We start from the raw sequence: 18,702 nt of genomic DNA, 5'->3' as shown, positions 1-18,702 counted from the left end.
CACCAACAGGTCAAGGATCTTATCATTGATTATAGGAAGTAGAGGCCTCGAGATCACACATCCATCCATCCACATTGATGGGGTGGTAGTAGAGAGAGTTGGAACCTTCAAGTTCCTGTAAGTCCATATTTCAAAAGTCTTCTCCTAGAAATAGCACATTGAGGCAACCATGAAGAGGGCACACCAGCCCTCCCTACTTTCTAAGGAATCTGAGGAAATTTGGCATATTTTTGAATACTCTTTCTAACTTCTTCATGGGCACTGCAGACTGACTGATTGCATCACCGCTTGATTTGGGAATTTGCCTGCCCAGGAACATAGATGACTGCAGAATATAGCAAACATAACCAGGTCCATCACAGGCTTTGGCCTCACCTCCACTGATTGCATCCATGTGAGACATTGCCTCAAGAAGGCAGCCAGTATCATAAAGGACCCCCATCACATTGACACAATCTTTTCTCACTGTTCCCTTCAGCCAAAAAGTTCAAAAGCCTGAACACCAGCACCTCCCGCTTCAAGAACAGTTTATTTCTAATAACTATCAGACTTGAATTTCCCCTTGTTACATTAATGGAGTGCTCCATTGCCTGCACTATTGCAAAATCTCCCTTTGAACTAGAATATCTGTGAATATTTCTTGTCAATCTTTTGAATTTATTGTCCCTTTTTAATTCATTGTACTATTGTCATTTTATTACAAAATATCTGTTCGGCTGTATAAAATAAGATTTTCAATGTGCATGCAAACATGGTACAATGGATCTGGCAATAATGGACATGGTTAGCATAGTAGTTAGTCCAATGCTGTTACAGCTCCAGGGACTGGGGTTCAAATCCACTGCTGTCTGTAATGAGTTTGTACGTTCTCACCGCAAATGCCTGCATGGGTTTCCTCTGGATGCTCTGGTTTCCTCCCACCCTTCAAAATGTTGTAGGTCAATTCGGTGTAATTGAATAGCACGGGCTAGTGGGCCAAAAGAGCCTGTTGGCGTGCAGTATGTCTGAATTTATCAATTTAAAAATTTCTCATTAACATGAAGGAAAAGCTTAGATAAAGATTAAATCTCTATAGGATTGATCACCTAAAAATTTCTCATTATCATGAAGGAAAAACTTAGATAAAGATTAAATCTCTATAGGATTGATCACCTGAAGGAGTCAGACACCATGATTTCAGCTTTTCTTTTCTGACTGCTAACATTCTGCATCAAATTTAATTACTGTTGCATCTTACATTAAGTACTTTCTTAAAACCATGAGAGGATGATGGTGAACTAATCTTTTTACTAGGCTAATGGTGGAGTAGATTGGATAATCAAGCAATTTGTAGGATATCTCATTAGCTGGGCAACTTTAAAATCTGCATAAGTTATACCTCACATATAAATATGAATTTGCCAGTAATTATATTCAATTATAATTTGTTCAAAGCACAAATAAGAAAATATAAACAGTATAAAAGTTAATGTTTTCATATGGCCATCATGTAGAGCTTCAATGAACCTGTTGAATTAAAGAACTGCAATTTTTTGTGGATTTAATTAACTTCAACAAATATATATTTTTAATATTGTTTTCCGCAGGGGTGATGTGTATGGGAGGATTGGTTTATGCAGTTGGAGGTTTTAATGGCTCATTAAGAGTGAGAACAGTTGATTCATATGACCCAGTCAAAGACCAGTGGTTCAACAATGCTAACATGCAGGACAGGCGGAGCACTCTGGGAGCTGCTGTACTGAATGGAATGCTGTATGCAGTTGGAGGATTTGATGGGAGTACAGGTATGTCAAAATTGTGAATGCTTGTCTTCCCTGTTGTTGTGCAACGTGTGATACATTAATGAATGGATGCATTTTCAATTACTGTAGTTTATTACTGTGTATAAAATGGACCCACAACCCCTCCTTAACCAGGAAGGTGAAGCAATGCCTACACTCCTAAGGATGTTGAGGACAGCGAGGCTACCAACCCCCATCTTTGCGACATTTTACAGAAGCAAAATTGTGAGAGTCCTGTTTGGCTGCATCGTGAGGTACAGTTAGCTGCAAAGCATCAGTCATGAAATCAACATAGAGGATCATGAAAATGGCTGAGAAGATCATTCTTTATTCTATTGATGACATTCACAGGGAGCGATGTTTAAATAGGACTCAAATAATTTTCAAGGACCCTTTCCATCTAGTACACAGTATCTTTGACCTGCTACCATCAGGTAGGAGATGCGAGCATCAAATCAAGATTTCCAGGATGGGAAACAGTTTTTTCCCACAAGCTGTTAGATTGAAGAAAGGTAACCTGAAACCTTGGGCCTCTTATTAATTAAATTGAATAAATTATTGCAGAATAGTAGAACATATGTATTTTGTATTATATTTTTATGTCTGTATGTAATTATAGTGTGCTGTGTGAGAAATATATAATGTGTGTATGTGTGTGCCCCATGGTCTGGAGAAACTGTTTTATTTGGTTGTATATGTAGTCAGATGATAATGAACTTATTAAAGTCATAATGTTAAATAGTGGAGAACAGGCCTTTCAGCCTAATTCATCCATGATGACCAAGTTGCTTTTCTGGTCTAGTACCATTTCCCTGCATTTGGTCCATATCCTTCTTAGCTCTTCCTTCTCATTAATAAGGACACAAGAACTTCAGAACTAGGAGCAGGAGTAGAACATCTGGCCCATCAAGCCTGTTTGGTCATTTAATAAAATTTGTTTGATCTGGTCTGCTTGAATCAGATGAATATCACCTCTTCCTGTTCATGGTTCAATATTCTTCATCAACCTGTGTTCTTTAAATTTGCTAGCCTTGCCCTTCACCATAACAAGAACATGCAGTGCCTAAACGCTTACTCTTTCATCCCATTACTTCCAAATATTTCTCTCCAATCAACTTCTGTGTTCGTGCCTAATTGCTCCTAAATTAGCCATATCGAATTTAACTTGTCAACCAGCCCCAATTTTCTCCTTTATTGTTTTAAAACTAATGGAGTTATGATCACTGGTCCAAAAGTACTCCTGCCTCCCTTTGCCATTACTTCAGTCGCTTATCCTACTCATTCCCTGAGAGAAGATCAAGTGTTGCACCCTCTCTAGTAGGGCTCTCAGTTTATTTATTGAGAAAGCTCTCTTGGACACTTGTATAAAATTCTGGCTTGTCCAAGCCATTTGTATTATGGGTACCCCAGTCAATATAAAAGTTTAAATCTCCCTGTAAAACTCCCCTGTAATGCTTGCCTATCTCCATTTTTCCCTCACATATGCTCCAATTCTAGTTGATGATTGGGGGGCCTATATAATGCAGCCTCATCAAAATGACTGTTCCATTCATGGATCTAAGTTCAATCCATAAGCAGTAAAATCCCCATTATCCGGAATTCAAGCAATTGTCAAAAAAAAAGCAAGGAAATAAATAGATAAATATTAAGATAAATAAAAATTTAAATAAATGTTTAAAATTGTAAAAGTAAATGTTCTCCGAACCAACACACAACCCCTTGGTTAAGATGGGAGTGAATGTTCAGCCAGCAGAGTGCCTTAGTGACCCAGCCTAGGTTTAAAAGATTTGTCCTTTTATTATCCATCCTAATTAAAATGTTATTTATTGAATTCCATTATACCACAAAAGGATTACAAACTCGTACTTCTAGTTTGCTTGTCCATCGCAATGTCTTCTGGACTGCCTGTTTAGATGCAGGTTTCTTTTGGTATAGTTTATTGACGTTGCCAGTCAATTATATTCAAACAATATAATCTGAAATAATTTTAATTTCAATTTGGATATACAGGGGCAGCATGGTTGTTGTAGTGGTTAGCGCAATGCCTTTACAGCGCCTGCGATTGAGACTGGGGTTCGAATCCATGCTGTCTGTAAGGAGCTTATATGCTCTCACCGTGTCTGCACGGGTTTTCCCTGAGGGCTCCAGTTTTCTCCCACTGTTCAAAATATACCATGAGTTGTAGGTCAATTGGATGTAATTTGGCGGCAAAGACACATGAGCCAAAATGGCCTGTTACTGTGCTGTTTGCCTAAATTAAAGAAGTAGCCAGAATGCAAACTATACACCCATATAATGTTGCTATATTTTACAGGGTTATCATCTGTTGAGGTGTACAATGCCAAAGCGAATGAATGGTTTCATGTAGCTCCAATGAACACCAGAAGAAGTAGTGTTGGAGTGGGTGTTGTAGGAGGTAAGTACTGCTGAACCTATTGTATGCAATAAATTTTTAAAATCTTGTAAATTTGTCCTTTCATTATTGCATGATCACAATGAATAATGCAAGACAGGGTACTGATGAAATTAAAAACTAGAAAATGTTGGAAACACTTGTGAGGTGAAGCAGCATTTTCTGTTTTTTATTTGATTTTTAAAAATTTTCATTTATTGATAAATTGATAGTTCTTGCTCTGTGATGTAAAATCCCTGTTTTCGTGAATTCCAGCAATCGGCAGCCTCAAGCAACCAGCAAAAAAAATTGCAGAAGATAAATAGGTAAAAAATACAAAAGTTTAAAACTGGCACCCCCCACCCCCTTCCTCCCAGCAGTTAGCTTGCATTCATGCAACACACAATCTCAAGCAACCAGAAAATTCACTTAATCTGGCATCTATCAATCCCCATAGGTGCCAGATACTGGGTGTTTTTTTTAATTGTACATTGATTTTTTTTTCTCTCATCAAGGAATGTAGTACTATAAACTGTCATCAACTAGGTATTTATCGGTTGCTTTTAAGCAATTAATCTTAATAATTTGCTCCTAAACTAAATTCCAATACTCAAGTATTGTTTCGTTCGTGTATAAGATTATTGACCTGCATTGCAAGTATTTCTCAGGAAAATTGAATTATAGTATTGTCTGCTAATCCAGAGCGTAAGCTCTGGCTCTGTTGTAATGGGTGATGTTTTTTCTTTTTCAATATTTTTATTGAGTTTTATAAGTAAATTGTACATAGGTAATAAGAATAAGTATCCAACAAAATAGATATACAACAAATAACCTATGATTAAGACATTGAAAAAGACAAAAAAAAGACACAACGTAAAAAAATATGTTAATAATCTAACTCCTCCCTTGTGGTTACTGGTTGATCATAGGTGCTCCACTACTGTAAAAGGGAAAACAACCAAACCTCAAAATGAGATCTAAATAATCTTATAAATTATGAAAGTAATTAAGAAAAGGACCCCATAAACCTACAAAGCTAAAATTCATTTTAGTAGTAGAATATCTAATTTTTTTCCAAAGTCAGGCATGCCATCACATCAGACAGCCATTGAGGGGCAGCATCATTCCATCTCATTAATGTAGCTCTTCCAGTGATAAGGCAAGCAAAGGCAACTACATGGGATGGGTGATATGCTTTAAGGATGTCTTTTGCAATAGAATTGGTTCCAGAATGTAACCTCAAATAAAGATGAAATGTTTCCTCCAGATAACAATATTTGATATGTTGTCTAAACATTTGATCTTTTGGTCCATTAATTATTTTTACTTTCTTTTTAGTCATATGTGAATCAACTGATTTTTGGTATTTAATATTATTTATCTTTGTCATCTTTTAGGAAATCCACTTTTTCCTGTTATAAGTATTTCGTATGTAAAAGTGTAAGAGCTGACTGAATTTTGTTTTTGTTAGGTGTGCTATATGCAGTTGGTGGCTATGATGGGGCATCACGACAATGTCTTAGTTCTGTGGAGGCCTACAACTCTGCCAAAAATGAATGGGCTTATATTGCCGAAATGAGCACACGTCGAAGTGGAGCAGGTAGGAAAATGGAAAATACAAACAGTGCCTAATTTTTGAATTTTAAGAAAAAAATATAGTCTAGTGGGTGAATAAAAGGGGAGTTGGGTGATTTGGAGAGCCTACACAAACACAGTGGGGTGAAAAAATTCCATTCTCTTGCATTCTGAATCCTTAAAGACACCAAAGTTCAAGTTTTATCATCTTACTGTATAGAGACTACCTGATAAAACAGTATTTCTTTGGACCACAGTGCACACATATCCACACACAATACACAGTATATAATAATCACCTTTAAACATAAAGGTATAATTTAAAATAAATGCAGGCAGTCCCTGGGATATGAACGAATGACTTTCACACAACTCGTACTTATGATGTACAATGACCCACCACCCATGGGTGGCCAGCTGTCTGGTTTTAGGCTGGATGTCTGGCTGTCCTCCACTAGGGGGTGTAGGGGCAGAAAGGGGGGCACTTACTATGTTGAATGCAGTGTCCCGGGGTCTTTAGGCCGTGTGCAGCCATATTTCTTCTTGTGTGCATGCACAAATGCCGGCTGGCACTTCCGTTGGAGGGAGGGGGAAGTGATGCTAGTGGCCCCGGTACTCCAATCCATTGTGCATGCACCAGCTGGCAATAGTGCCTGTGCGCAAGAAGAAACATGGCCATACATTGCCTACGGATTCCAGGACGCCGCATTTAACATGGTAAGTGCCCCCACCCCCTCCTGAGCAAGGTTTTGAGCAGCAAATTGTGTCCCCCATCCCAGATTACCCTAATGTCCCTGTTAAGACTTGTTCTGGCGCCGACCCTGCCTTCTTGTATGCAAGACATCGATGGAACAAGAATAAGTGTTGACTTTTAATCATGATTTTTGTTATACGAAGGTTCATTATGACCAACTTTATTTTTTCAAAAGATCAAGATCCTTTTTGTTTTCTTAATTATTTACTTAGGCTGCCTTGTTGGTCCAAATAAACTATACTGATAAAACTAAGACCTCTCTGTATTTTAGTTTAAATTGCTGTCACCCCTTGTTCTTCCTACAAAATACAATGCCTGGCATTTCTCTGAATAAGCTTAAGTGTGTTACCTATTTGCCCATTCTACCACTGAAGTCTATTGATCTCCTCACTTAACACCGATACAACAAAGTTTTGAATTCACTGCAGATTTAAAAATCATAGTCTGGGTAAGCAAGTCCATATCATTCAGTGAAACACAAAAGACTACAGACACCACGATTGAAATAAAAACACAATGTGGAGAAACTCCGCAAGTCAGTATACTTTATACTTTGTATAAAAAAGATAAAGGTAGATAACCAACTTTTTGGACATTTTGCTCATAGCTCATGCCCGAACTTTGGTTATGTACGTTTATATATCTTTGCTATATAAGATCCACTATTTGACCCGCTGAGTTTCTCCAGCATTGTGTTTTTACTCCATATCCTTAAGATTGCTGAAAGAGGAGTGAATGGAAGGATGTGGCCTTGGTGGAATGTCTTTGATGGTGGAAATCACAAGCTTTAATATTTTAACTGTGAAGGCTGGTATGATGATAAGGGGAACGGTATAATTTGCTGTGGCTTAGAGGAGACTTGGTTAAAACAGCACTGGAGAAAATGGACTGGGTATGATTGAAGAAAGAAAAGGAAAGAAGCATTACTGTCAAACGTCCTATCAGAAAAGATGCACTTGAGCAGAGAAACTGGACAAAAATGTCCTGGGGAAATAAATGGTAGTGTACATGGTTGCAGTGGTCCCACCGGATCCAAACAAATGTACTATCTCTTGTTCTGTTCGTCTTGTCTATGATCGAACACTGCTAGATGTAAGGAACACTAAAACCTGTAGGTCTTCTAAGCTAGAGTACCAGATCATGATGGTACTGTGTGTATGTGACAATGAAGGCAGCGAGCTCTAACCAAGCTGAAGGCTGCTTCTGAAACTCGAGGAAGAGGTCAGTGGAAACGATCTGCAACTCAAGGAAGAGGCTGATGGAAATGGCGTGCAAGGAAGCAGAAGTGCTCTAAGCATGCTGGCATTCCTGCAAGACTCATAGCGAATCCACCTAGGCACGGTTCTCAACGATTTTATTTGCAAATGTGCAATGGATAGTATGTGTTTTTGTGTGTTTACCATCATCTAGAGAGATGCTATTTTGTTGGGTTGTACATAACATAAACATAACATAACAATTACAGCACGGAAACAGGCCATTGGGCATTTCTACTCCGCACCGAACCAAACACCCCTCTCTAGTCCCACCTCCCTGCACAATGCCCATAACCCTCCATCTTCTTCTCATCCATATACCTGTCCAACTTTTTCTTAAATAATACAATTGACTCCGCCGCCACTATTTCTCCCGGAAGCTCATTCCACACGGCTACCACTCTCTGAGTAAAGAAGTTCCCCCTCATGTTACCTCTAAACCTCTGCCCCTTAATTCTTAACTCATGTCCTCTTGTTTTAATCTTTCCTCCTCTTAACGGTGATAGTCTATCCACATCTATTCTGTCTATCCCTTTCATAATCTTAAATACTTCTATCAAATCCCCTCTCAACCTTCTACGCTCCAAAGAATAAAGACCCAATCTGTCCAATCTCTCCCTATACTCTAGATGCTTAAACCCAGGTAACATTCTGGTAAACCTTCTCTGCACTCTCTCCACTCTGTTTATATCCTTCCTATAATTAGGCGACCAGAACTGCACACAGAACTCCAGATTAGGCCGCACCAACGTCTTATACAATCTCAACATCACCTCCCAACTCCTATATTCCATGCAATGATTGATAAAGGCCAGCATACTAAAAGCCTTCTTCACCACCCTATTCACGTGAGTTTCTACCTTCAAGGAACGATGTACCGTTACTCCTAAATCTTTCTGCTCTTCTGTATTCCTCAATGCTCTCCCATTTACCACGTATGTCCTGTTCTGATTCTTCTTACCAAAATGAAGCACCTCACACTTATCAGCATTAAATTCCATCTGCCATTTTTCAGCCCACTTTTCTAAGCAGCCCAAATCCCTCTGCAATCCTTTAAAACCTTCTTCATTATCCACTATTCCACCTATCTTAGTATCGTCTGCATATTTACTAATCCAATTCACCACCCCATCATCTAGATCATTAATGTATATAACGAACAACAATGGGCCCAATACAGATCCTTGAGGCACACCACTGGTCACCGGCCTCCAACCTGACAGACAATTATCCACTACCACTCTCTGGCCTCTCCCTTTCAGCCAATGTTCAATCCATTTGACTATCTTAAAATTTATACCTAAAGACTGCACCTTCCTAACTAACCTTCCATGTGGTACCTTATCGAAGGCCTTACTGAAGTCCATATAGACAACATCCACTGCACTACCCTCATCCACATTCCTAGTCACCTCTTCAAAAAATTCAATCAGATTGGTCAAACATGACCTTCCTCCCACAAATCCATGTTGAGTGCTCCTGATCAGACCCTGTCTATCCAGATGTTTATAAGTACTATCTCTAAGAATTTTCTCCATTAATTTACCTACCACAGACGTCAAACTTACAGGCCAATAGTTGCCAGGCTTCCTCCTTGAACCCTTTTTAAATAACGGAACCACATGCGCAATGCGCCAATCCTCCGGCACTATCCCCATATCTAATGACATTTGGAAAATTACCGTCAGAGCCTCTGCTATTTCCTCCTTCACTTCTCTCAATGTCCTGGGGAAGATCCCGTCTGGTCCCGGAGACTTATCCAGCTTTATATTCTTCAAAAGCCTTAAAACTACACCTTTTGTAATCTCTATATTCCCCATATTTACCCAATTTGCTTTTTTTATCCCACATCTCCCAATATCCTTCTCCTTAGTGAATACCGAAGAAAAGAAACTGTTCAATATCTCCCCCATTTCTCTAGGCTCCACACACAGTTTTCCGCTCTGATTTTCTCAGGGACCAATTTTGTCTCTAGCTTTCCTCTTACCATTAAGATATTTGTAGAACTCTTTTGGATTAGTTTTCACCCTGCTTGCCATAGTTTTCTTGTACCTTCTTTTAGCTTTCCTAATTCCTCTCTTAAGATTCCTCTTACATTCAATGTATCTTTCAAACATCTCCTTAACTCCATGCTTCTTATATCTAATGTACGCCTCCCTTTTTCTTCGAACCAAGTTTCCAATATTCCTTGAAAACCACGGCTCTCTCAAACCTTTTGCCCCTCCTTTTAACCTAACAGGAACATAAAGCTTTTGCACTCTCAAAATCTGATCTTTAAAAGACTTCCATCTCTCTACTACATCCTGCCCATAAAACAAATTATCCCAATGCACACCCTGCAAGTCCTTTCGCATCTCCTCAAATCTAGCTTTTCCCCAATCAAAAACCTCAATCCTTGGCCCTGATATCTCTCTTACCATAATGACATTGAAGCTGATGGCATTATGATCACTGGACCCGAAGTGCTCGCCAACACTAACCTCCGTCACTTGACCCATCCCATTTGCCAACAGTAGATCTAACACTGCTCCTTCTCTGGTCGGCACCTCTACATATTGTTGTAAAAAACTATCTTGCACACATTTCACAAACTCTAACCCATCCAGTCCTTTCACAGAATATGTTTCCCAATCTATATGTGGAAAATTAAAATCTCCCATAATTACAACCCTGTGCTTATCACAAATATCTACTATCTCCCTACAGATTTGCTCCTCTAGGTCTCGGTCCCCTCCGGGTGGTCTATAATACACCCCTACAAGTGTAACCTCTCCTTTCCTACTCCTCAGTTCCACCCAAATAGCCTCCTTGGATGTGCCCTCTAATCTATCCTTCCTAGGCACCGCTGTTATATTTTCCCTGACAAGCAATGCAACCCCACCTCCTCTTGCCCCTCCGACTCTATCACACCTAAAACAACGAAACCCAGGGATATTCAGTTGCCAATCACATCCCTCCTGCAACCATGTCTCACTAATCGCTACCACATCATACTTCCAAGTATCAATCCACACCTTCAGCTCATCCACCTTTTTTACAATACTCCTGGCATTAAAATATATGAATTTCAGAGATTTCCCAATTTTTAATCCCTGTTTTCCCTCATCTTTAAGAACAACATTATTTACTTTTCCTGCCAATTGCCCTTCATCTTCTTCCAGAGCATTTCCCTTCTCTATCACCTGCCCATCCATATTCAAATACTTACTACAAACTTTGTTTGTTTGCATTCTAACCTTCTCCTTACTGCTCTGTACTATTTTGTTCCCTCCCCCCAACCATACAGATGGTTCAAATAATATTGAACTTGAACTTGTATGGATGTTGGTAGTTAAAGTTATCTGAGATTGGAGATGTCAAGAAAAGGAAGAGTCAGAAATGGACCAGACCAAAGTCCTGGGCAGGACTAAAACGATGCCTGTTGCATGTGTTCCTTATGGAGAAAAACATTCTTGGACCCATGGGGGTTTTCAGTTAAACACCCTTGATTTGGAGAAAGTGCCTGGTGAAAGAGACATTATTCAATTCAAGTGAAAACACAACACTGGAGAAACTCGTTAGGTCAAACAGGGTACTTTATGTAGTAAAGATAAAGATACATAACCTACATTTTGGACTTGAGCCCAGCATGGTGTTTTTACTTCAATCATGGTGTCTGCAGACTTTCATGCTTTATTTAGTACAGGTACACATTCCCTTATCTGGAACCCTTGGGGGTCAGTGTGTTCCAAATTTTGGACTTTTCCAGATTTTGGAAAGCCAGATTTAAGCCCACCCGAATTGTGCTTCCATATCTACCAATTGCTTCCAATTGTGCTGCTGTCTCCCCACTCCGACCTCCTGACTCGCTCTGCCAGTCTCCTGCCCACCAGACTCGCGCTGCCAGTCTCTCCCCCTCACCTGGGTCACCACTGACTCGCCTGACTCGCACTGCCATCTCTCTCCCCACTTGTCGGATGTTGGAGCTTTCTGGATTTTAGATGTCCGGATAAAGGATTGGGTACCTCTATTAGAATGTGCTTAAAAAGGTGCAAATCCAACAAACCCAAGGTACATTCGAGGGAGAACATTTAATATTCATGTAATATTAACTTAATTTGTTCTCTCTACAGATGCTAATTGATCTGCAGAATATTTCCAACATTCTATTTTACTTCAGTCTTCTGGGAAATGTTGTCCTGTATCTCTTTATTTGTTTTTAACTTCTCTGTTGTCCACATTCATCTCAATTTACACACCTCCAGGCTGAAATTAACAAGTACTGAACACACTCTTTTGGAAGATATCAATAGCATTTACATCACCTGTCATGGATTTTCACCATGTTCTCTCAACTCCTTGCCTCCTCTGCAACTTGAACTTCTTTTTTTGTTAAACCTCTCCAGGTTTGAAAAGTCATCGATCTTGAACGTTATTTCTCTCTACAAAAGCTGCCTACACTCCAGCATTTTCTCCTTTTATTTCGGGTTGCCAGAATCTGCAGAGTTTTTTTTGCATTTCAATTTCTATTTTGATTATGTTTTCTGTAATGTAGTACTGCCTCTTTGTAATAGTTAAAAAGGTTTATATAAAAAAAATGCCAAATTTATTATTGTGATAAAATTCATTTGTGTATTTTGTTATTTTTGATTGAACATAGCTTAAAATGTAGTAGTGGTGGTAAAAGAACCTAAGAAATTGGAGCAGGAGTAGGTCATTCAGCCTGATGAGCCTGTTCCGTCATTTATATCCCTCAATTCCCCTGCAATGCAAAAATCTTTCCAATTTTGTCTTAAATATATTTACTGAGGTTGCTTCCATGGGCAGAGAATTCTGTAACTTCACCACCCTCTGGGAAAAGCAGTGCCTCCTCATCTCTATCCTAAATTTACTACCCTGAATCTTGAGGCTATGCCCCCTCATTCTCATCTCATTTATCAGTGGAAAAAATTGCCTACTTCTATCTGCCTTTCATAATTTTATACGTTTATATAAGATACTCTCATATGGACTCTTACCATGCACAGCTTCCTTGAGTCATCCAAGCTTGATTTTGGTCTGGTGTTGACGTTGTTAAAATTTTAAATCTGAGAAGTAGACCAAAATTTTTAAGCACTTCAAAGGAATTTGGGTCTCGTGTGTTTTGCTTCAGGTGTTGGTGTTTTAAATGGTTTACTCTATGCTGTTGGAGGCCACGATGGGCCACTGGTGAGGAAAAGCGTAGAAATGTACGACGTCTCTTCAAATACCTGGAAACAGGTTGCTGACATGAATATGTGCAGAAGAAATGCTGGTAGGATTGGTTAAACAAAAATTTGAAGATTTTTGTGCTTGAGGTGCAGGAGTGATCTAAGCTCTTTCTCTCCATTATCCCTGACAGGTGTTTGTGCTGTTAATGGTCTGTTGTATGTAGCTGGTGGAGATGATGGTTCATGTAACCTTGCATCAGTGGAATATTACAACCCAGCATTAGATAAATGGATACTTCTACCCCAATGTATGAGCACTGGAAGAAGTTATGCAGGTTTGCTGATTTTATTTGCTGAATTTATACCGTAAAACCCCTGTTATCCAGAATTCAAACAACCAGAAAAAAAAATCACAGAAAATAAAGAGGTAAAATTTATGGAAGTTTAAAATTGGAGTGACTCACCATTAGTTTGCCAATCATGCAACATACAGTCTCAAGCAACCGGAATATTCACTTATCTGGCATCTACCAATCCCCTTAGGTGCTGGATACTAGGGGTTTTACTGTATAGTCAGATTCTCTGCACATCATGTTTTAATTCCAAATGCCATCTTGTATGTCCCTTTCAAGAATTGATCCACTTGTGTTGAACTGCCAGAAGTTCTCCCTCCGATAGGTTCATTGGAACATTTCAAGCTTTCATATTCACAGTGTACCAGAAGAATTACTTTCACGGAATAATATTTTTCAATTTTTATTACTTTGATTTTTCTGATTAATGAATAACCTGAAAAATTTCACGTCTGAAGTTCAGATGTTCATTTGGATCCTTGTTGATAGAACTCTAATTTTTGAGTACATAAATGATCATATTACAAAAAGAGTTGTATATAATATATATTGTGGATAAACCTATTTAGGTTTTGCTGTAAATTGAGGGTTTGTATAATTGATTCAGTCATCATCTACCACCGACTGCAGGAGTCAGTGCTGATTTAAAAAGAAACACTGATGTACTTGTTACAGCTGGTTATCCAGAACTTTGTTGTACAACTTGGACATGATGATTTATTCTGATTTTGAATTTGTTTTTCACCACTCTGGAGCACATTAAAACATATTGCAGGTTGAGGTATGATTCAGAAATGCCACAGCATTGCATCAAAGATTGGATGACTACTTTGCCAGCCACCTATATGCTGTCTGTGGATTTAATCTTGAACTCCCATTTCAATTCCATTCACAATTCCCACGCGGATATATCTGTTCTTAGCGTCGTGTATTGCCAGGAGTGAGGCCAAACCTAACTGAGGAACAAATTGAATTCCTCCTGGACAGGCTTAAACCCAATAGCATGAACATTGGGGGTTTTTAACCTAATTTTAGCTCATCCACACCTCCATCTAGTTGTACTATTTTCATCCCTTCTTTAACTACCTTTCTTACTTGTCTCTAACCTCTCCCAACTTCTGTCCAATACCATATCACCTCAGCCCGCCCCAATCTTTTCCACCCCGTGATAAAGTTGAGATCTCCCCTTCATACTCCAGTGTCCCAACCTGAAATGGTGACTAACCATTTCTACCCATGGACTCTGCCTCACCCACTGAGTTCTCATTGTTTGGTCAAGATTCCAGCATCTGCAGTTTTTGTGTTTCCCTTCAGGATTGCATTGTAATTGTTTTGTGGCCCAAATTAATTAGGTGTGTATAATGCTAATGGAACAAAAGCTATTTTGTAAAATCTTCGCATCACAATTTTTCCAGCATTTCTTTATTCACCTTTCTCAGTAAAGGATTAAGAATTGCCAATCAGATTCGTGATTTATCTTGTTTTGATAATGCATACAGTCAAGAAATTCATACACTAAGAGTGGAATTTCTCACATCAGCATCTTAGTAATAACACATGAAGGGCGTTTCATGGATAGTTTCTGATTGGCTGCTGAAGATGGGATGTTCCGCAGGGGTCAGTCTTGGGTCCACTATTTTTCGCACTATATGTAAATGATATAAATTGATGGCTCTGTGACCAGATTTGCTGATGATGCAAAGATAGGTGGAGGGGTGGACAGTGTTGAGGAAGGAGGGAGTCTGTAGAGGACTTGAACAAGTTGGGAAAATGGGCAAGGAAGTGGCCGATGGAATACAGTGCAGGGAAGTATATTGTCATGCTCTTTGACAGAAGGAATAAAGCATAGTCTAATTTAAAAATAAGATATTTATTGATTTTAATAAATAACTTATACAAACAAAAAGGGTGCAATTCAATAAGATAGTATGGACAAAGACTACAGGCCTGAAACGTTGGTAACTCTCTACTTCCTATAGATGCTGCGTAACTTGTTGAGATTCTCCAACGTGTTTATGTATTGCACTCAACCCGAGCATCCTTATTTAAATCCTTGCGTCACAGGCCTTCAATCTGAAAAACAACCCTCCGCACACAACCCTCTGACTTCTTCCTCTAAGCCAATTGCAGTAGCACAAAATGGTTAAAACGTTTATGTTGTCATCGGCATTTGAGAAGGATCCCTCATTGTTGGAAAACGTTGAAAGTATTTGTGAGGTTAAAAGAAATTGCGATGGGGATTTAAAAACACAATGCTGGAGAAACGCAGCAGGACAAACAGCGTACGTTTTTCTTTTCTTGGCATGGCTTCGCGGACGAAGATTTATGGAGGGGGATAATGTCCACGTCAGCTGCAGGCTCATTTGTGGCTGACAAGTCCGATGTGGGACAGCGGAAAATTGGTGGGTTGGGGTTGGGCATTGGGTTTTTCCTCCTTTGCCTTTTGTCAGTGAGATGGGCTCTGCGGTCTTCTTCAAAGGAGGTTGCTGCCCGCCAAACTGTGAGGCGCCAAGGTGCACGGTTTGAGGCGATATCAGCCCACTGGCGGTGGTCAATGTGGCAGGCACCAAGAGATTTCTTTAGGCAGTCCTTGTACCTTTTCTTTGGTGCACCTCTGTCATGGTGGCCAGTGGAGAGCTCGCCATATAACACGATCTTGGGAAGGCGATGGTCCTCCATTCTGGAGACGTGACCCACCCAGCGCAGCTGGATCTTCAGCAGCGTGGACTCGATGCTGTCGACCTCTGCCATCTCGAGTACTTCGACGTTAGGGATGAAAGCGTATAGAGCAAAGATAAAGATACATAATCAACACTGAGCAAGATGTAGGCATTTTGTTCGGGCACCTGCATACATTTTGCTTATACATTGATATGAGGCCGAAGCCCAAAGCGTTGGTTATGTCTGTTTACTTCTTCTATATAAAGTACAATGTTTGACCTGCTGAGTTTCTCCAGGTCGGTGTGTCTTCGGATTTTCTTTTTTCTTTTACAAAGGCGATTGGTGCTTTCCATATTATCCTTGATTTTTTGCCTTAAATTAAGGATGAGTACATTTGGCATCTATTGTAGGGAAAGTCATCAAAATGTTTCAAAGAAATTTATTCTAGGTTTTTGAAATGTTTGAGAAATATATCCTGAATTTGGATTAAATATCACAGTAATGTGATATACAGTATTCCTGTTTGGCTTTCCTACATTATATTGGCTCTTGGATCACTAAAAATAAATTGTGGTATTAAAGAATTAAGGGTACAACACCAAGCCTAAATTGTAAGAGGACACAATCCATGTATTGTATTATAGTAAGGCTGGACACGCCAAATGCAGAGTCAGTGCATTTTTCACTTGTTTCCTTATCCCAGGTTAGTGTGACTTTGTTTATTTTATATATTTGTAAAATATCCTGTTCTTCATCTATAACCATAACCATGTATTCTTTTTCTCAGGTGTTACAGTAATTGACAAACCTTTATGACTAAAGTCTGCTGGATATGGTGAATTCTGGATTCTTCATTGAAATGGTACTTCCTGAAGTCGCTCAACTTTTTGGCGCTTCTTTGCTAATGATCTCATTAGAAGCATTTAAAGCAACGTGGAAAAGGACAGACAACCATGTCTTGTGAGCAAGAACAGAAGATCATGATGATTGCACTTGATAGAAGCACGACATGGAAAAGGACTACATTACAGCTATTAGTAAGTAGTGTTGGAGTGGATCCTTGATGTATAGGATTTGAAATTTTAAAAGCTGCCCTAGAAATACTAACTTTTGCCAGGCAAGATGGATTTGAGCATTGTGTCAAAGAAACCAATACATTGTAATGGAAATGAGAGGTTGTGGCTTCACAATTTTGTGAAAAGGAAGCAGCGGAATGGTTACAAGTGTGTTAGGACAAATAAGTTGCATCCCTATGTCTGACTATGGAGGCTGATATGTAAGGTGCCAACAGGTACATTTGGGTGCAAGGACCATAATTTTTTTCTACTGTATGCTGTTGGCGCAGCACTTCAAGACTTGACTAAATATTTTAATTTATTTTTAATTTGGTACTGAGAAAATACCAGTTGATAGAAATGAGATTAAAATGACTTTTACACAGTTATCACTTGTGGAGAAAAGCAAAGACTGTACCAAAATTTTTCAATGCATTTTGAATTTTAAAGTATGCGATTCAATTAATGTAAATGCAGGAAAACTTTGAAATGTACACTTTGTTCTTTTTGTTTTATTAAATCATGTCCACGTTTTGATGCATTCCTAAATTTCTGTAACTCTTGGTTTACTTAAAATGGTTCTTGGCATGAATACTAGTGTTGCAAGTTTATATCACTAAATTTGTGTGCATTTCTCTGATTTGCATGTAGTATTGTCAATGTATATAGTACAGGGTAGTATATTTATGTACTGGTTATATTTTGCTGCTGTTTAGTTTGTGTAACACTTGCCAGTTTTGATTCGTATCCTGCATAAATATGTTAAGGAAGATGAACACTGATAAATTTATTTGGGGAAGAAAACTGTTCCTGCTTTACACTCTAATTGGTTAAATAAAACTTTCTATTGTGTAGATTGTAAATTTTTTTTTTTGTTTGAAGACTACATCAGAATAATGTACCTAAACTTTGAATTAATACCATAATAATTTACTGGATTTGAATTCAGTGCCAATGGTTGGGATCAAAAGAGATTGGGAAAGAGACTTGAATGTAACATTTTCAGGTGCAGATTGGTACTCTCAGTGATTAGTGACTCCTCATTTTGTGCAAGACATTCCTTATTACAATTGAAGGTGGTTCACAGAACTGATATGTCTAAACTTAAATGATCCCATTTCTATGCAGATATTGTTCCTTTTTGTGAGAAATGTAAAATTTTTGAAGCTTCTCTGATTCATATGTTCTGGGAATGCACAAATTTAGAGAGATTTTGAAAAGATTTTTCAAACTCTAGCAACAATTTTTAAGATGACTTGGAACCCTGTCCATTAATTGCTCTGTTTGGTTTTTCTCACAACTCAGATGAGCCTCTATCAGCATCTCAGGAAGAAGTCATAGCTTTTACTACCATTGATAATCAGACTAGCTATTATATTGAAATGAAATTCATCCCTACTCATATGCAGTGGTTGTATGATGTAATGTATTATTTAAGTTTAGAGAAAATCAGATAAAATAGTAAAGAAAGAAAGTTTCAATTTATGAAATTATGGGGCCCATTCTTAGAATTTTTTTTGTAATTGGAAGAATCAATCATTTAAAAATTGGTTGTGGTGAATGGTGATGGATTTGATATAAATATCAGCCATTTATATTAATTTTTATTTATGGTATGTAAGGTGATGGTATCTGCAAGAAAACCTTTAACTGCATTGTTTTCATTCAGTCAACTGCATCTGAGATTCTTGGAGAAAGTTATTTCTT

The 18,702-nt window shown here is 38.6% G+C and overlaps 1 protein-coding gene across 1 annotated transcript in view; it reads left to right on the top strand.

The window, feature by feature from the left end:
• klhl2 (kelch-like family member 2) overlaps positions 1-17,818 on the top strand; it is a 175,942-nt gene extending 158,124 nt beyond the window's left edge. Inside the window, exons 10-15 of the mRNA XM_069926491.1 lie at positions 1,587-1,784; positions 4,096-4,197; positions 5,645-5,773; positions 12,890-13,030; positions 13,118-13,261; positions 16,728-17,818. Of these exons, the coding sequence (XP_069782592.1) occupies positions 1,587-1,784; positions 4,096-4,197; positions 5,645-5,773; positions 12,890-13,030; positions 13,118-13,261; positions 16,728-16,756 (743 nt within the window). The 3' untranslated portion in view covers positions 16,757-17,818. The remainder of the gene's footprint in view (positions 1-1,586; positions 1,785-4,095; positions 4,198-5,644; positions 5,774-12,889; positions 13,031-13,117; positions 13,262-16,727) is intronic.
• Positions 17,819-18,702: the final 884 nt, after the last annotated feature.

The sequence above is a fragment of the Narcine bancroftii genome, chromosome 3, assembly GCF_036971445.1.
Source record: "Narcine bancroftii isolate sNarBan1 chromosome 3, sNarBan1.hap1, whole genome shotgun sequence".
Classification (NCBI taxonomy): Eukaryota; Metazoa; Chordata; class Chondrichthyes; order Torpediniformes; family Narcinidae; genus Narcine; species Narcine bancroftii.
This window is presented reverse-complemented; position numbering and strand designations above follow the sequence as displayed.